General features: G+C 54.0%; 1 protein-coding gene across 3 annotated transcripts in view; it reads left to right on the forward strand.

The window, feature by feature from the left end:
- The window catches only part of LOC132419362 (plexin-A4), a 97587-nt gene that overhangs the window by 70808 nt on the left and 9958 nt on the right, over positions 1 to 16821 (forward strand). For all 3 annotated transcript variants that reach the window (XR_011246345.1, XM_069540398.1, XM_060003285.1), the window contains exons 22-26: positions 7546 to 7649; positions 8179 to 8278; positions 9402 to 9592; positions 10850 to 11019; positions 14963 to 15175. Coding sequence is in view for 2 of the 3 variants with exons in the window: in XM_069540398.1 (XP_069396499.1) it covers positions 7546 to 7649; positions 8179 to 8278; positions 9402 to 9592; positions 10850 to 11019; positions 14963 to 15175 (778 nt within the window). In the remaining variant the exon portion in view is untranslated. The remainder of the gene's footprint in view (positions 1 to 7545; positions 7650 to 8178; positions 8279 to 9401; positions 9593 to 10849; positions 11020 to 14962; positions 15176 to 16821) is intronic.

Below are 16821 nucleotides of genomic sequence, written 5' to 3' on the forward strand. Positions count from 1 at the left end.
CCTGCCATCCACTTCCTGCTGTCCACTTCCTGCCACCCATCTCCTGCTGTCCACTTCCTGCCATCCACTTCCTGCCGCCCACCTCCTGCTGTCCACCATGAGTGAAGGAAGCCTGAGGGCTGAGCAGCAACCAGGACCCGCCTGAGAGCTGCTACTCTCTTAAGCTAGAGGCTGCTCAGGCCAGGGGCTGGGCCTCCAGTGACACAGTGCTCGCCAGGTCCCAAGAGGACAAAGGACCTACCTTTCCCATCATAGGAGCTGCTGGGGAGGATGGAGGGGCCACCCCGGAGGCACGAGGCCTCACAGCAGGGAGGGTAAAGGGGAGAAGCCAAAGAAAGGAGGCAGTTTGAGTCTCAGGGCCCCATCCTTCTGGGGAAGGGGAGTCATACTGAACTTCTCACAAAGGCCTCCCATGATGGGTGCTCTTCTGAGGAATTTCCTTCTTTTCTATTAAGTCCAGGGTCTGGAGCTGCTCCCACAACTCTGGTCTTCTTTCTACCAAAGCCAGATAACAAAGAAAATGGGGCCTCCTCCGAGACCCAAATGCTTCTTCCGCAAGGTTTGATTTGACTCAGTTGCATGGCCCCCAAGGAGAGAGAGAGGCAAGGCGAGTTTTTCCCATCATGTAGGTGAAAGTGCTTTGAAAGCAGTTTACAAATATAAGGTGTGATTATAATCAAAAATTAATCTATGCCAAAGGGACACATAGCACATAGGCACGGAGAAGACTCTGAGCCACATGCGTTGACAGAGGCAAGACAGCCAAGCATCCCCCCCTCCACCTCACTTCCCCCCCATGCCTCCTCCTCCTGTAGCTGAGGGCATTGGGCAAAGACTGCCTTCCCCCTCCTGATGCCCAGCCCCTGGAAAGGCGAAGACATCTGTCCCAGGCCAGCTCAGAAAGAAGCAAAGGCATTTTAAGCTGCCTCTGTAATTGCCCCAAGTAAATCCAGCCCCAACCCCTCCCCCTGCCTTTCATCATCAGTGGTGCCTGGCCTGGCCTAGCCCCTCATTCCTGACACTTCTATTCATTGCTCCTCTGACTGAAGCTTTCCCACGCCACCCCCTCTACCCCTTCACCTGCTTTTCCGGGCATTAAAGAGCCAAGATGGGGAGCTGTATTAGCCAGGGTTCTCCAGAGAAACAGAACCAATAGGATATGTTTACACAGAGAAAGATTTATTTGAAGGAATTGGCTCATGCAGTTATGGAGGACTTAATAATAGACTAGGAGGAGTCTGTTTGGGCTACCGTAGCAGAATACCATAGACTGGCTGGCTTAGAAACAACAGAAATTTATTTCTCACAGCTCTGGAGGCTGAGAAGTCCAAGATCAAGGTGTCGGCAGACTCAGTGTCTGGCGAGAGCCCACTTTCTGGTTCATAGATGGCCGTCTTCTTGCTGGGACCATACATGGCAGAAAGAGGGCAAGGGAGCTCTCTGGGGTCCTTTTTATAAGGGCACTAATCCCATTCATGAGGGCTCCACCCTCATGATCTGATCACCTTCCAAAGGTCCCCACCTCCAAATGCCATCACATTGGGGGTTAGGATTCAACATGTGAATTTTGGGGGTGACACAAACATTCAGTGTCTAGCGTGGAGGCTAGCATGTCCAAAATCTACAGGGTAGGCCAGCAGGCTGGAGACCCAGGGAAGAGCCACGTTGCAGTTCAAGTCCAAAGGCAGCTGCTGCAGAATTCCCTCTTGCTCAGGGGAGGTCAATCTTTTGTTCTACCCAGGCCTTCACCTAATTAGATGAGGTCCACCTACATTATGGAGGGCAGTTCGCTTTACTCAAAGCCCATCCATTTAAATATTAATGTCATCCAAAAATACCCTCATGGAAACATCCAGAATAATTTTTGACCACCTATCTGGGCACTGTGGCCCAGACAAGTTCACACATAAAACTAACCATTGTAAGAGCCAAAGTGAAGGACACAGAACTTGCCTTTCTTTCAGTCTGTTGGAATCTAGGGAAGGAAAGATACCCCAGGCAGGAGTTAGGGACTGCGCTGGGGCAGGTGGGCCTTGGGAGTTTTCAAAGCCCAGTGCGAGGGGCTCCCTGCTCTGCTATATGTGAGGCTGTCCTCACCAAGCTGATGTCCCTTTCCACGCACAGGTATCGGGTAAGCTGATGCCCCTTTCCACGCACAGGTATCGGGTATAGGTACCCCCTTACACCACCAAACGCTTCGACCAACATATCATAAGAGCCTGCCCTGGGGCAAGCTCTGTGCCAGGCACAGAGGGACCAACGTGACTAGGAGTTCCTCATTGCTTCGCACAGTAGCAGGAGGCTGGACACTTGTCTTTCTGAGCCAAGGGACTCTTTGTTTCCTCCCTTCACTCCCCAGAGGAAATAACTGATGTCATTCTGTTCTACTGCACAGAAGACTCTGCAGCTCAGAGAGGCACAGAGCCTGGGCCCTGGTCACACAGCAGGGAGGTGGAGAGAACATCCATTCCCTTTCCACGCAGGCTCCTCCACAGGCCGTGACCTCCAGAGATTCCTCTGGTTTAAAGCAAATGCCCCATCAATAGCCCCGGAACTACGCCACCCCTTCTGTCTGAAAGGGTATATTTTTTGAAATAAGTAATTCCTGTATGCAATAAAAAGATACACTATCTTCTGAGTGAAATATAGAGTTCACAGCAGCTGTCGCCCCAGTTTGCATTTTCCACTGCACCTGATGGGAAGGACAGATAAAGATAATGGGATTTTTTTTCTTTTTTATTTCACCTCCCTCTCTCCCTGGAAGGTGGAAGTGTAACAAATTGGATTGTGAGTGTGTCTGTCCTTTGTGCTTGGAGCCTGGAGCAGGGCACGGGGCTGCGGGCAGAGCTTCCGAGGGAGGTCAGAGCCAGCAGTTTTCCCTAGATGCCTTGCATATGAATACCTGGGTCACCTTTCCTACCTAGGTCACCTTTCTTCCTTCCCACCGCCCACCCCCTGCCTCTTGAACTCTTCTTTGACACAGCACACCACCCTGGAGCGCCACCAGAGCCGCCTCCACATGATTCCATATTCAAGAACATCCACTAAGCTCTAGCTTACCTCTCTTAAATCGAGTAGCAGAGCACAGTCTGCTTTTCCCTTTAGCTCTCCGGACTTCCCTGAATAGCGACAACTAGCCGGTGCACGGCTCTTCACAGTTTACAACGACCCAAGGCTTTGAAAGCAGACAGCACCGTTCAATTTAGGAATTTCTTCTTTTAAGCACCACGTTTCCTACTTCGATTATTTTGTATTTTAGAACTTGCTCTCACCACAAAATTATACCTTTTTTATTTTTATTTTTTTAGAAGTTTATTAATTAATTTATTTTTTCTGTGTTGGGTCTTTGTTTCTGTGCAAGGGCTTTCTCTAGTTGTGGCAAGCGGTGGCCACTCTTAATCGCAGTGCGCAGGCCTCTCACTATCGCGGCCTCTCTTGTTACGGAGCACAGGCTCCAGACGCGCAGGCTCAGTAATTGTGGCTCACGGGCCTAGTTGCTCCGCGGCATGTGGGCTCCTCCCAGACCAGGGATCGAACCCGTGTCCCCTGCATTAGCAGGCAGATTCTCAACCACTGCGCCACCAGGGAAGCCCTATACCTTTTTAAAATAAACCATATTTAGGTGGTCCCCCCTCCCATTCCTGAGTCAGTTTCCCGACTGTTTGCAGTGACACTGATTCTGTCCCAGCTCTTTTCTGATGCCGCTCCCGCACTTGGGAGCGGCAGGTTGCCGAGGGTGTCTGGGATGTCTGTCTCCTTGGGGCTCACCTGCCGACAGGTGTGCGGCGGTAGAGTCGTGTCTCCTCCTCCAGCCTTCTGCTCGGGACCCTGGTTTGGGAGGTCAAGAGGACCCTGTGCAGGCTGGTGAGACTCTGCTCAGCGCCCCACAGGGAGGAATGGTGGCCTGGGGTGGGAGGGCAGACAGCTGGCTCTGAAATTGGTTCCTTGTGGATCAGTGGGGTTGACTCGGCCAGTTCTAACCAGCCTGGTGGGCGCCTCCTTCCCCCCTCATCCCTCCAGGTCAGTCCCTCCTAAAGCTTCCTTTGATGGGTTTGAGGAGAGATGGGCTAGACTGGGGGCAGGGCGGGCAGAGGTTTGTTGCTGCAGAGCCTTAAGTGTCCTCAGCCTGGGGTGAGATGCTATACTTGTGCGTGTGTGCGTGTGTGTGTACGCACATGTGTGTGCCCGTGCACCCACCTGCATATGCACACGCCACAAGGGTCAGAGCTGGTGAGGCGCCGTGCTCCCCAGGGAGCTCAGAGTACGCACTTGAGGGGAGGCAGCTACCCGCCAGCATCCCAGTGTGGCCACAGCCCAGGTCCCAGTCTGGCCATCACGGCCCTTCCTCCACGCTCCCGACACTGGGTGGCTCACGCTCGTCGTTGGCACCGCGCTACAGAGCTCCGAGTTGTGGTGACCTCCGGGTCTGTCTTCCCAACCTGTTTCTTTAATTTCCCAGTCATAAAATCGGAAGAATGAGTGATAATCACTTCAGAGAGCTTTCACTTCGGGCAGTGGACGTGCCCAGTTGAGGTTCTGGAGTTCAGCTCTTCCTTTGTCCCAGGTTCTAACGGCGCGGCTCACACTTCACCTCTCACTGTAGCTCACTGTCTGCCCACCGTGGAGCAGCAACACACAGGTAGAAAAGCCTTTCACTGCTTGGAAAATAAGCCGCCGTTACTCGCTCACTTACTCTTTCCCTTCTTTGTCTATTCACTCTTTCACTGATGTATTATTCAGGTAATAAATACTCATCAGGTACTTACTGTGTCCCAGGTGCTGGGCTAGCCCTGCGGGTAGGCATCTGGCAGCGTCATTTTTGTACTTCTAAGGACAAGCCATCATTCCTTGACTGCCCTGGGGGGAGCACGGCCACACTCTGTCCTGGTTTTTTCGGTTGGGGACAGAGATGGCAGACTGACCTTCATCTGCTTACATAATTACTGGACGTGATTCAGAGTCAGGGCTGCTGAGTAGGGCTGCACAGGCTGCGCACTGCACAACTTCAGGCCAGTTGTGGAACAAGGAAGTCCTGCCTCTCGCTCCCGAATTAGTCACCAGCTGTCACTGCTCAGTCCCCCAGGCTGTGTGGCTTGTTCGGATCCCCCTGAGAGGTGCTACAATGCCAGCAAGGGTGCCAGTGCAGCTGATAAACCAGAAAGCCCCCAAGGCCTCTGCAGCGAAGGAGGCTCCTCTTCCCTTGCGTCCGGCCAGTAGACTTTGTGTCCAGAGCTCGGCCCCAGCTCCTCCTCTGGCCCCCAGGTGGGGAATGCAGAACACTGCCTGCCTGCTGTACCCTCACCCATGCAGCCTCTGACTTACTGGCCCTGGCACTATTCACCAGGGAAGCGGGGAGACCCACGAGGCTTTATTTTTCAGGACCCACTGTGCGACTGGGACAAAACATACCACTGCCACATCCTTGGCCCCGGCTGGTCTTCACCAGAGTCCCTCTGTACCACGTAATTCGCTCTCTCACCAGCTGGGAGACATTCTGCTTATTTTCCCCTAGCCACTCAGGAAACATGCACCCATACCTGCCTGCATAAAACTTAAAACAGAAACAAACAACATGACAACAACAAACAGAACGCTGCTGACCCCTTGCCCTCGTGAGGCATCTCCCCTTTCCTCTAGAACCTTACCTGCCCCGAGGCCCTCACCTCACCTCCGTGATCGTTCCAGCTGGGCCACCAACAGCAGTAAATGATGGGCAATCCCCAGAGACCGCTTAAGGCTCTTCCGCTCCAGTGGACACGCGTGGCATCCTCGTGTTTCCATTCCTGGGACAGCCCAACGCTACGAGAAGCTCTAAACAGGCAGCAGACAAGCCCGGGAGCCGGAGGCAGGGACCTGGATGTTAGGAGCATCTCTGCTCCCCCTAAGGGCAGGCAGCTCCCTTCCGGGGTCTGATTTTCATCTGTAGCACTGGTCATGCCAAGGGCACAAGGCAGGAAGGAATCAGTGCTGGACCCCCAGCTCAGCCTTGACAGGAGGGGAACAGAGGGAGGGAGGACAGTATGTGTGTCTGCGAGCTGTAGGAAAAATCCAAGGCAGGGGTTAGACAAGGACTGCGGGTAACTCACTCCAGCCCCCAACCACATGCTGCAAAACCCGGTGCTCTTGCCTGTTTCAGAATTTCAGCATCTGTGAGGCACTGAATGGGGTAGCGGCTGCCTGGAAACCAGATTCCTGGCTTCCTGGCAGGAACACATGTTGTATTTGGATTGAAAAGGCCATTTTTCCTTTCTGCTGTGTGCGTGTGAACGTGTGTGCATGTGTAGATGTGTACGTGCCCGTGCACGAGAGCTGGCCTGTGTCTGGCATGCACCTGGGTCTCCATGTGCAAACAGTTCAGGGCTGGCATGTGCGTGCCTCCATCTCCGTGTGATTTGTACCGCGTGTGGCGATGAGGATTTGGTAGAGGAGAACCAGTCTCCTGTTTTCCCATGTGGGATCCGTCAGCAAGCCCGTGTGTTACAGGTGTCTGGGCCCATGAGGAGAACATGGGATGTAAGCGTATACCTATGGCATCAGATAATTAGGTGTTGGCTCCATCACCAAGAGGCTGTTATCCCCATCAGCTTTGTGGGGACGAGGCTGTTCCTGGGCATGAGAATAGGTTTTGCTGGTCCCTCTACACACTTTTACTCAGTCTCCCAGCCAAGGGTGGCCCACCTGCCAGCTTTCGGGTTCGGGATGCACCCCTAGAACAGGAACGGGGTGCACAGTGACCGAATTTGCAGCCTTGGTCTCATTAGCTCCAAGACCTTACAATCAAGCAAAGAGTACGTGACTGATGACACCGCCTTGCATTTGCTTAGTACTTTCTTAAGTGCCTTCACCTGCCTTTTTCATTCAGCTAATAAGCAGACTTCTTGCAGATGTGGCCACTGTAAGGTCGAATCTTAACAAACGGCACCGCGAAACAGAGGAAAGCTTCAAGTGAGCTTTATTAGGGAGCGCTCCCGGGCGAGGTTCACTGGTGTGAGAGAAAGGGGCCAGAGAAGTCGCGCCTGGGCGAGGGTTGGGCAAGATTTTATAGGGGAAGAAGGGAAAGGGGTGTGGTGAATCTGGGAGGGCGCAGGGTATTCCTTATTTGGTGGTCTTTTCGGGTATCCTGGGGGACCGTTGGTCCCGCCCCTCGAAAGGCGGGAAGGCTGGGCCGGGTTCAAAGTCCCCAGGTCAGTTCCTGGAACTGGGTGGTCCGGAGAATTTCGTTCTGATGCAACCTATGAATCTGATTGTGTTCCCCTGCCTCAGGCCAGTTGGCCTTACAGCCACTGCTGGGAACAGGTGGGCCACGGGGATGACGTTATTCCTACTTCTGTCACGTAGTTTGTTGGATGAGAACCAGAACTGGAATTCAGGGCCCCCCCACCCATGCTGAGAGCTTCCGCACCCCTCCTCTGGGAGTGTCTGCTAGCACCTGTCTGTCCGCGATGCACCCCTGAGAAGGTGCCGTGTACGTGCCTGCACAGGGGTCCTCAGGATCCCATGGGAGGCCCTGAGGCCCTCTCTGAGATGCGACTGCTCTCCCTACAGAGTGGCGACAAGGAAGCGGGGCGAGGATGATCCTGCAGGATGAAGACATCACCACCAAGATTGAGAACGACTGGAAGAGACTGAACACCCTGGCGCATTACCAGGTGAGGTGACCGTGGAGTGGAGAGGGGCTAGCGAACTGGGCAGCCAGGTCCCTGGGAGTCTCAGTCCTTGAATAGCAGGGCTGCCCTGAGGCTCTTACCAAGCCCTAAATCCACTTCTTCACCAGCACTGCACGTGCCCTTAGCGACCCAGGGAAAACATGGTCCCCAGCCAGGAAACCCTGACCTCCTTGGAGATAGTTGCCAGGTGCATGCTTCCCACAGGGCTTAGGCACAGACCCTGTGGTACCCAGAGTTTAAGGCTGGGTGCTCCCCCAGGGAAGCATCAAGACAGAGGGTGCTGGTGAGAAGCTCTTGCCAGAGTTGCTCCAAGAGTGAACCCCAACATAGACTACGATTCTGTATTCAGATCTGTCGTGCTGCGTCAAAGGAAAGCTGACAGCCTCCTTGGTCCCCTGGTTCTCGGTGAGGCGCTGATTGCCCCTGAGGACCACGTTCATCCTGGCTTGTCCTGATTTCCTGGGGTGGCAGAGTTTCTGTGTCCAGGCCCTCACCTGCCTTTTCCCGGTAGGTGCCGGACGGTTCTGTGGTGGCTTTAGTGTCCAAGCAGGTGACAGCCTGCAATGCAGTGAACAACTCCACCGTCTCCAGGACCTCGGCAAGTAGATACGGTGAGTTCACTGAATCATTCCGGGGAGGAGAGGATGCCCTGAGCAGCCGTTGTCATTGCTGGCAGCACTGCTGGGAGGCAGCAGATGCCCGGGATGGGGCACGGGGGTGGGGAGTGGGTGGGGGGAGTCAGGCAGGCTGGCCACCAGAGAGGAACTCTGGCCTGGAAAGGAGGCTTCTGGTTCCGGGCAGGGGCTCTGATGCAGGCGCAGGACCTTCATCCTCAAAAACAAGAAGAAAGTCTAACCTTCCTGAGCATCGTACAGTCTCTAAGATGCTTTCACACTCGTGATAACTCTTTATCAAACGTCAGGTTCATAATAATCAGTGGATTAAATAATTATTATTTCCCCCTCTTAAGCAGATTAGCAAATTATAACTCAGATGCACAGAGGCTAGATGACGTGTAAAGGTCACATGCTATGAAGCAGTGGAGGGAAGGTACAGACCCAGGTTTCTTTTCCTCGGGGTGGGGAAAAGGGCGCTGGATGTGGGCGGGAAGCCTGGAGTGCCTTCTTACCAGCAAAACGGGGATTGCAAAAACTACCAACTTCACGGGATGGTTCTGGAAAATATATAGAAGACAACCTAGAACGGTGCCCGCACACAGTGGGGCTTGCCTCTTCTCTTCCCGCTCGACTCTCATCTCACCACACCTCACGTTTCAGCAATTAAGTGGGAGGAACTGGTCCAGGCGAGAGGGGCGGATGAAGGTACACAGTGACAGGGCGATCACTAAGCTGGTCAGCCGTCGTCTGGGGAGACAGGATCCCTGCTCTTTCATTGGTACCCAGCTGGCTGCACAGAGCACCCCCTGAAACTTGAGAGCTCTCATAAGGAAAGCGTAAAAAAGGACAAGCTTCTATTTTTACAAATTGAGTAGCAAGGGCTGGAGATGCAAGTGCAGGAGGGAGGGGAATCCGAGTGGGTGGAGGAGCCGCAGAGAGTTTCCGGAGGTGGTGGGAGAGCGCCCCAGATTCGGGAATGGACGGAAGCGAGGCAAGGTGACAGCGCCTGCAAATGCAGGAAGGATCGGAGTTGGCCTTGGCTGGAGCCGAGGTGTGTCGTGAGTGATGGGCCGGAAGGCTGGGTGGCCTTACCCGCATGGGGTCCTTGCATTGGCAGAAAACATGATTCGGTACACGGGCAGCCCTGACAGCCTCCGCTCACGCACACCCATGATCACCCCTGACCTGGAGAGTGGCGTCAAGATGTGGCACCTGGTGAAGAACCACGAGCACGGGGACCAGAAGGAGGGTGACCGGGGGAGCAAGATGGTGTCTGAAATCTATCTGACACGACTGCTGGCCACTAAGGTATGGGACTTCAGACAGGGTGCGGGGCACCTGTGGGTTATGGGATGGGACTGCCTCACCTCACAGAAATGCCAGAGTTGGCAAATCCCTAGCACCTCTGCTGGTGCCCCCTCTCTCATCCATTCATGCACACGCTGCTGGTCAGCGCCGGTCTCTTTCCCAGCACAGAGCCTCAGAATCCTTCTCAACCCAGTGCTGCAGCCAACCCCACCCATACATCCGTGCTGGCATGCCGTCAGAAGTTTTGATTCCGTCCCTTCTCTTGCCCTCGCTCAAACAGAGAGACACTAACCACGTGTATTCATGGTCTTCTGCCACGCCTAACGGAAGAATGACTATTTCTCTGGGGTGTCGTGATGGGAATTGGGGCTCCATCATTGACTTTCCAGGCACCATTTCTAATCCTGGTTCACGGATCCAGTATGGGTGGGGTTGGCTGCAGCAGTGGGTTGAGGAGGATTCTGAGGCTCTGTGCTGGGAAAGAGACCGGCACTGGCCAGCAGCGTGTGCGTGAGTGGATGAGAGGGGGCACCAGCAGAGATGCTAGGGATTTGCCAGCTGTGGCATTTCTCTGAGGTGAGGCAGTCCCATCCCAGTTAGTCCCTCACTCCGGAGACTGGCCTCGGCTCTGCTCTCTGCAGAGGCAAATGAGTGACTTTGCATTAGCCGGTGTGAATAATGCCTAAACAGAACCGGCAGATTGTGTTTGTCTGCTCTGAGTGAGTTGTTCATTAGCATTTGTGAAAAGTGCTAAAATAACACCATCAAAGGGTGTTAAACCAAACCGAGTTGTTGGCAGAGGAAGGCTTCCTTAGGTCCAGTTATCGGTGTTGTATCTATTTTCTACGTGCGGGGAAATGTAAAGCTGCTCGAGACAGATGCAGGCGGGCAGGGGGAGGGCGCAGATTTCACCCAAGCAGGGGTGGCTGTGCGCTGTCCTCCCTTCCGCCCGCCATCTGGGAGGCCAGTCGATCTCAAGACCCAGCCTCAGGGCTTCCCTGGTGGCACAGTGGTTGAGGGTCCACCTGCCGATGCAGGGGACACGGGTTTGTGCCCCGGTCCGGGAGGATCCCACGTGCCGCGGAGCGGCTGGGCCCATGGGCCATGGCCGCTGAGCCTGCGCGTCCGGAGCCTGTGCTCCGCAACGGGAGCGGCCACAACAGTGAGAGGCCTGCGTACCGCAAAAAAAAAAAAAAACCCAGCCTCAGAGTTCACGGGGCAGGCGAGCTGTGTCTGAACTTGCGCCCTCCTCCGCAGGGCACACTGCAGAAGTTTGTGGACGACCTCTTCGAGACCATCTTCAGCACGGCGCACCGCGGCTCCGCCCTGCCCCTGGCGATCAAGTACATGTTTGACTTTCTGGATGAACAGGCGGACAAACACGGCATCCACGACCCGCACGTCCGCCACACCTGGAAGAGCAACTGGTGAGTGAGGGGCGAGCAGAGGATGAATCAGGAGAGGCCAGCCTGGAGTCCATGAGCTCAGGCGGGCCTCAGGCCTTGCAGAGGGGGAGAGGGGCTGGGGTCCACCTTCCCAGCAGGGACTCTAAGCAGGCGCTCTCCTGGGGCCTTCATCTCCTCCCTGATTATTTGTGTGCTCACTTCCTCTCCCTTCCCTCTAGTCAAATCATCCTTCGTTCCTATCAGTCAGTAAACATTTAACCAACTAAATGAGCAAAAATGAACATGCCAGATGTGGCAGCCAGGTGGCTCTCACATCCAGGTCCCTCCCCTGTGCCTGACACTATGTTAGACCCTGAGGCTTCTGCCCTCCGTGGGCTGACAGTCACGGGTAAGAGACAGGAGGGCAGCTGTTCGGACAGAGAGGCACATGCGACAGTAGGGGATGCATATGTGCAGCTAGCTGGATTGTAGAGGGGCAGCATCTCACAGCGACTCTTAAGTGGAGTTTGAAGCACGTCTAGGAGTGACCTAGGCGAACGAGGAGAGTTTCCATTCTATTCAAGAAGTGGTCTTCCCTTTCCACAAACCCCCTTCCCAAACTCCCTTTGGGGAAGGGACCATCCCATAACTACTGTGTCTTTGAGACGAGGAGATCCTCTAAGTCCTAAATGACCCTCTAGGTGTCTCACCATGGTCCCCTCTCTCCTTTAACATATATATCATCCTTTCCCTTCATTTGTGTGTCAGCTGTGTTTTAGTCTGAGACTGCAAGGTCAGACATCAGTATTCAGCTCTTGTGATGGAACCTTGCAGAAAGCTGGGACTCGATAAATATTGATGAAGATGCAGGGCCAAGACGGTCTCTTCTTGAGAGTTCTACCTGGGATAAAGCTGCCTTATATTTGACCCCTTCAGTTCCAGAATCCCCTCCCAGTAGTTTTACACGGTCCCTGTCCTGGGGTGCTCTTCCCTAGAACATTCTTGCAAAGCAGCACGAGCCTGCTGCCCGGCACCCACCAGCTGCTAGGACTGACATGGTACCAGGGCTCAGCCAGGTGCCCTGACAACCAGCCCCAAGCCCCAAACCAAAACCGAGATTTAGGCAGGAGTCAGCCTGTGGCACTGAAACGTTATTTAACGTAGGGGGCTCTGGCTTCTCCTCTCTTTCACCTGAAGCATAGCGCATCGCTACTAAAATTGGGAAATCAGGCAGGTACAAAGCTTTGGGCCACAGAGCTGCAGAGTAGGGTTTGCTCCCACAGTAGTTCTGGGTGAGAGAGGCTCTTGCAACTCTCTCTGAAATAAGACTCTCAGACTCTGGATTCCCCATCTAGCACAGTACACTGGGTGAAGGCTGTTCTCTCCTCTGAAAGGCCTGCAGGTCTTGTCCCTCCCAGTGCCTGCCTCTAGGTAAGACTGCATTGCGTTCTGCCCATCTTTTTAGCATGACTCTGCAGAGCTGTTCCAAGGGCATGCCCCTGATCTACCCAGTCTGCTTCTCTCTGCCACCAGGTCTTCCTACTTACCACCCCAGTTGAATGTCTGCAGCCTTCAGAATTCAAGGAGTGCCCTGCCCAGACCTTATCCAGGTGCTGGGAGAGCTGGTATTTCCAAAACATCTCCCCTTGATCTTGTAGCCCTTTACAAGTACATCCCCCTGAAATGGTATCTAAACCATTTGTTTTCAGCTCATACCTCCCGCTGGGGCAAGGTAAGGGCACCTCCAATGATGAGATGCCATAAAGTTCTTGGAGGGAGGGCAGAACCTTCTTTCCTGCCCGCTCTTCCAAGTGCCAGGTGTTACCGTAACAAGCTCCAGTGTCAGGGAAGGAAAGCGCAGGCAGTAGACAGCAGTACCAGCTCTCACCAGAGGACACACTCCCCTGACCCTGATCGTGGCCGCCTGGGCAAGACGAAGTTAGTCCAGGAATTATGAAGTCTGCATATTGACTTAAGAGTTAATTGTCCCTGATTGAAAAGAGATTGTTTCTTTATTCCTAGCCAAAGTTGTTAGCTCACCCTCTCCCCTACTACCTTCCTCCACATTCCCCTGCCTTTTCTCTTTTAAATAAACCTCCTACTCATTTAGCCTGAGTGGCTGCAATCAGCCAGAGATTAGTGCCACCGCTAACGTTAATAGTATGCAAAAATTTCATTAGGCAGGAGCTGCTGTGGTTTCCCTGTTTGATTTGCCTGTCAGCACACCTGGCTGAAGGAAGGGGAATGTTGGGGAGAAACAACCATGCAGCAAATATGGGCTCCCAGAGTCCCTTTCCAGGTGGGACTTCCGGAAACGGGCAGCTGTAGACCGGAGATTTCATCAGCTGGGCAGCCGGGAGTCCTTCATCCGGGGCTCTGAGCCCAGCTCTCATGGTCTCTCCTGGGCAGTTGCAGTGACCCTGACTTTCCCTTGAGTGTCAGAACTTTCTGTACCGTCCCTTTATTTCCTCTTCTGCATTTCCCAGGATGAAACAAGTGCATCTTACCATTGTTAGACCTCGCTGCTGCCCGCACGGCACGCTTTGTGGGAACGTAATAAATACTTGTTGACTGACTGGCAGTCTTGAGTATGAGGCCCTGCTGTATTTTAGCCTTTGTTGTATGTACGTGCTGGCTGCTGGGAGATACAACAAATATAGAAACCTTGTTCTTGCTGGATTGAAATCATGTAATTCAAAAGAATTTAAGTTGTAAGAGGCAAGCCAAACACACGCAAACATTGTAACTATTATTACCAACCTTGAGGACGGCAGCCAAGCAACAGCAGAGCATCAGGGCACATAGCAGGAGGTGACGGTGTGGAGGCAGAGGGAGGGAGACGCGTGGTCCCTGGCTGGGTGCCACCCCATTTCCTGACCTGCGTCTCCGCAGGCTGGACGGAAGCCACAGAATCTGAGAGCCAGCAGAGTACAGTCAAAAGGGGCAGGTGGGCAGGTTTTGCCCCATGCCTCGGGACCCTTTCTAGCGACAGACAGGTGGCTCCGGTAGCAGACGGCGCTGCAGGTTCCATCTCCTCTTTGTCTTTGGCCCACTCCCTTTCGGCAGTACCTTCCTCTCCTCTTCCTTCAGCTTTTCATCTGCATCTCTAATACTGAGACCATTAAGTGTCGTCCTCTCTGGGAAGGCTTTCCAGATAACGCCCCTCCGGGTAGACTTGCTCACACCTCCCTGGCTCCCACACTGGACCCCACCCATCCTTCAGGTCCAACACCCAAAGTTCGTGACTGCACGTCTGACATCACCACGAGCCCAGCGGTATGCAGCCTTCTGCAGGACAGGGGATGGGTCTTATTCACACTGGACCCCCCAGTTGCTAGCATAGCTCCTGGTATACAGCAGGTGCTAACTGGAAGAAAGTGAGGGGAAGGAGGGAACACAACGGGGCAGGTGAGAGGCCGGGAGTGGGGTCTGTTCAGCCTGCCCGCTTAGGGATGGGAATCAGTTAGCTCCACTTGGAACTGTTCAGTGCCAGGGCTCTCACCATGTAAGAATAAGCCCATACGACCAGGCAGGAAGGGCGTGGCTTCTTCCAGTCATACAGTAGAGGGCAGAGAATAAGATACAAAGCCCAGGTACCAGGCTATTTAAGGTTTGCCAACCAGACATGCCTTGCATCTGTGGCATAGGGGGCAGACAGTGGAATAGAGAGTCAGAAATTCCATTTTCTAGTACCTGTCATGGCTGCCTCGGACCCCAAAGCCTTGTGTTCTCAGGGCAGATGGTGAGTCCTGTGGTCCAGGCTGGGCGTCGAGCCCTCCAGTGCCCATCAACGCCGTATCTCTGAACAGATTGTTCAACCTTGCTGATCTCCACGTCCCCGGAAAGTGAACTGATGACATAGAGAAGGCCCCTCAGAACCCTTGCTTCCCAGCCTTTTTTCTTTCTCCAGGGAACTCTCTAGGTCAATGTACAGTGCCCCCTGCCCCCCAGCTCCCTTGACCATCTGCCTCTTCCCCCCACACAGCCTGCCCCTGAGGTTTTGGGTCAACATGATCAAGAACCCCCAGTTTGTGTTTGACATCCACAAGAGCAGCATCACTGACGCCTGCCTGTCGGTGGTGGCCCAGACCTTCATGGACTCCTGTTCCACGTCAGAGCACCGGCTGGGCAAGGACTCCCCCTCCAACAAGCTGCTCTACGCCAAGGACATCCCCAGCTACAAGAACTGGGTGGAGAGGTGAGTGCTGGGCCAGGGAGCCCAGGTCGGCCCCGGGCCGCAGCAGGCACCTTCCCTGGTGGAGGTGGGACCCCTTCCTTCCCCTCCGCAACGGGCAGGGCTTGCAGACTGGTCCCGCACGAAGCCCCAACCTGCAGTGGTGACACCCACAGCCCACGGACCCAGTACTGTCAGCTGAAACAAGAATGGGACATGGCTAGACGTTGCCACTGCGCTCTGCTCCCCTGCATGGAGGGCCCAGCTCTTTCTAGGCCCAGGAAGGAAATGGGAGTTCCCTGCTCTGATGCCCACTAAAAAACGAAAAAAGAAAAAAAGAAAGACTCCAAGGGACCGAATAGCATCCTGCCACAGGCGGGCTGGAGGCCTGTCCCCATCTGCCCCTGTCCATCTGGCAGTTCTTCCAGGGGCCTGTGGGGACGTCCTTGTCACACTGAACAGCTTCGCACAGTCCCAGTCCCCTGACTCTCAGCACCATGAACTCTTGATGCCCGGGCCCTTACGGTGCCTTCCCAGCCACAGTGGCCCTACCCTAATCCAGTCTCAGCCGTGCACCTGTGACGGGAGGGCCACCTGTACGCTGTGCAGCTGGGTTCCTCTTGGTACAAAGCTCACTCACGGTAAAGAACATTCATGGCTTGTCTGGGCTGTATCAGCTCCACATGCCAAGCGCCTGAGCTACACACCCAGCTGAAAGTCTATTTATTCATCACAGTAGCTCCGGAATGTAAGAGGACAGGCTTCAGAACCTCATTTTGTGCCCATGAAGGTGAAGAACTATACGTACAGAATGGTTGAGTAATCAGTCCAAGATGACTTAAGTGGCCAAGAGAAAGGCAGATCCCCAAATTCAGCTGACTCCCAAATCTCTTTTCTACAATTTATGATACTCTTAGACAGGGCTTTTGCCAACCCATATGGTGTCTGTGTGAATTAAGGCAGGTGCCCCTTCCTACCAGACGATGTGGCCCCATGCCAGGATGCCTGGTTTGTTGAGTGACAGGCTAGCCGTCAGTCCTAGCTCACCCTCTCAACCAAGCACCTTTGTGCAGTGCACGACCTGCACACCTCTACGTGGCGGTCTTGAGTTTAGAGTCCCTCTCTCTTCTAAGTAGCTTAAAGATAGGAAACCTGGCTGGAAACTCAGATTTGGTGCTTTTTTGAAGAGTCAGAGACCAGAAATTGTTCTTGACTGAGACAAAATGAACAATATTGTTTCACCCATGGAAGAGAGACAGTCTCCATCTTTGTAGTTGAAAATTGACTTCCCTTTTTACAGAGGGAATAACCGCGAGTGGGGTGGGATCCTGGCCACCCCAGTAACATGGTTCTGCTGGAAGAATTGCATTTTGTTTTCCCCCTCCCTCTGTTCTTTGATATCTCCCCCACCCCTTCCTGCTGGTACATGTGGTGGGCTTCCAGCCTCGGCTGTCAGAGAGACAGCTCACTCTTTTGTCCTCGTATCTGATTATGTCTGAGTTACCAAAGAGGCTCTTACCTCCCCCTGCGTCGACAGTGGCTCATTCTTCTGACAGCAGAGCCGCCAGGAGGAGCAAGCTCTCCTGTGTGGTCAGCTGGCTCTTCAGCAGAGAGAGAGAAGAAAGAGGCAGCAGCTGGGCTCTGGTTATCCCTGTCCCAGTGCAGTGTCA

The sequence above is a fragment of the Delphinus delphis genome, unplaced genomic scaffold (genome assembly GCF_949987515.2).
Source record: "Delphinus delphis unplaced genomic scaffold, mDelDel1.2 scaffold_424, whole genome shotgun sequence".
NCBI lineage: Eukaryota > Metazoa > Chordata > Mammalia > Artiodactyla > Delphinidae > Delphinus > Delphinus delphis.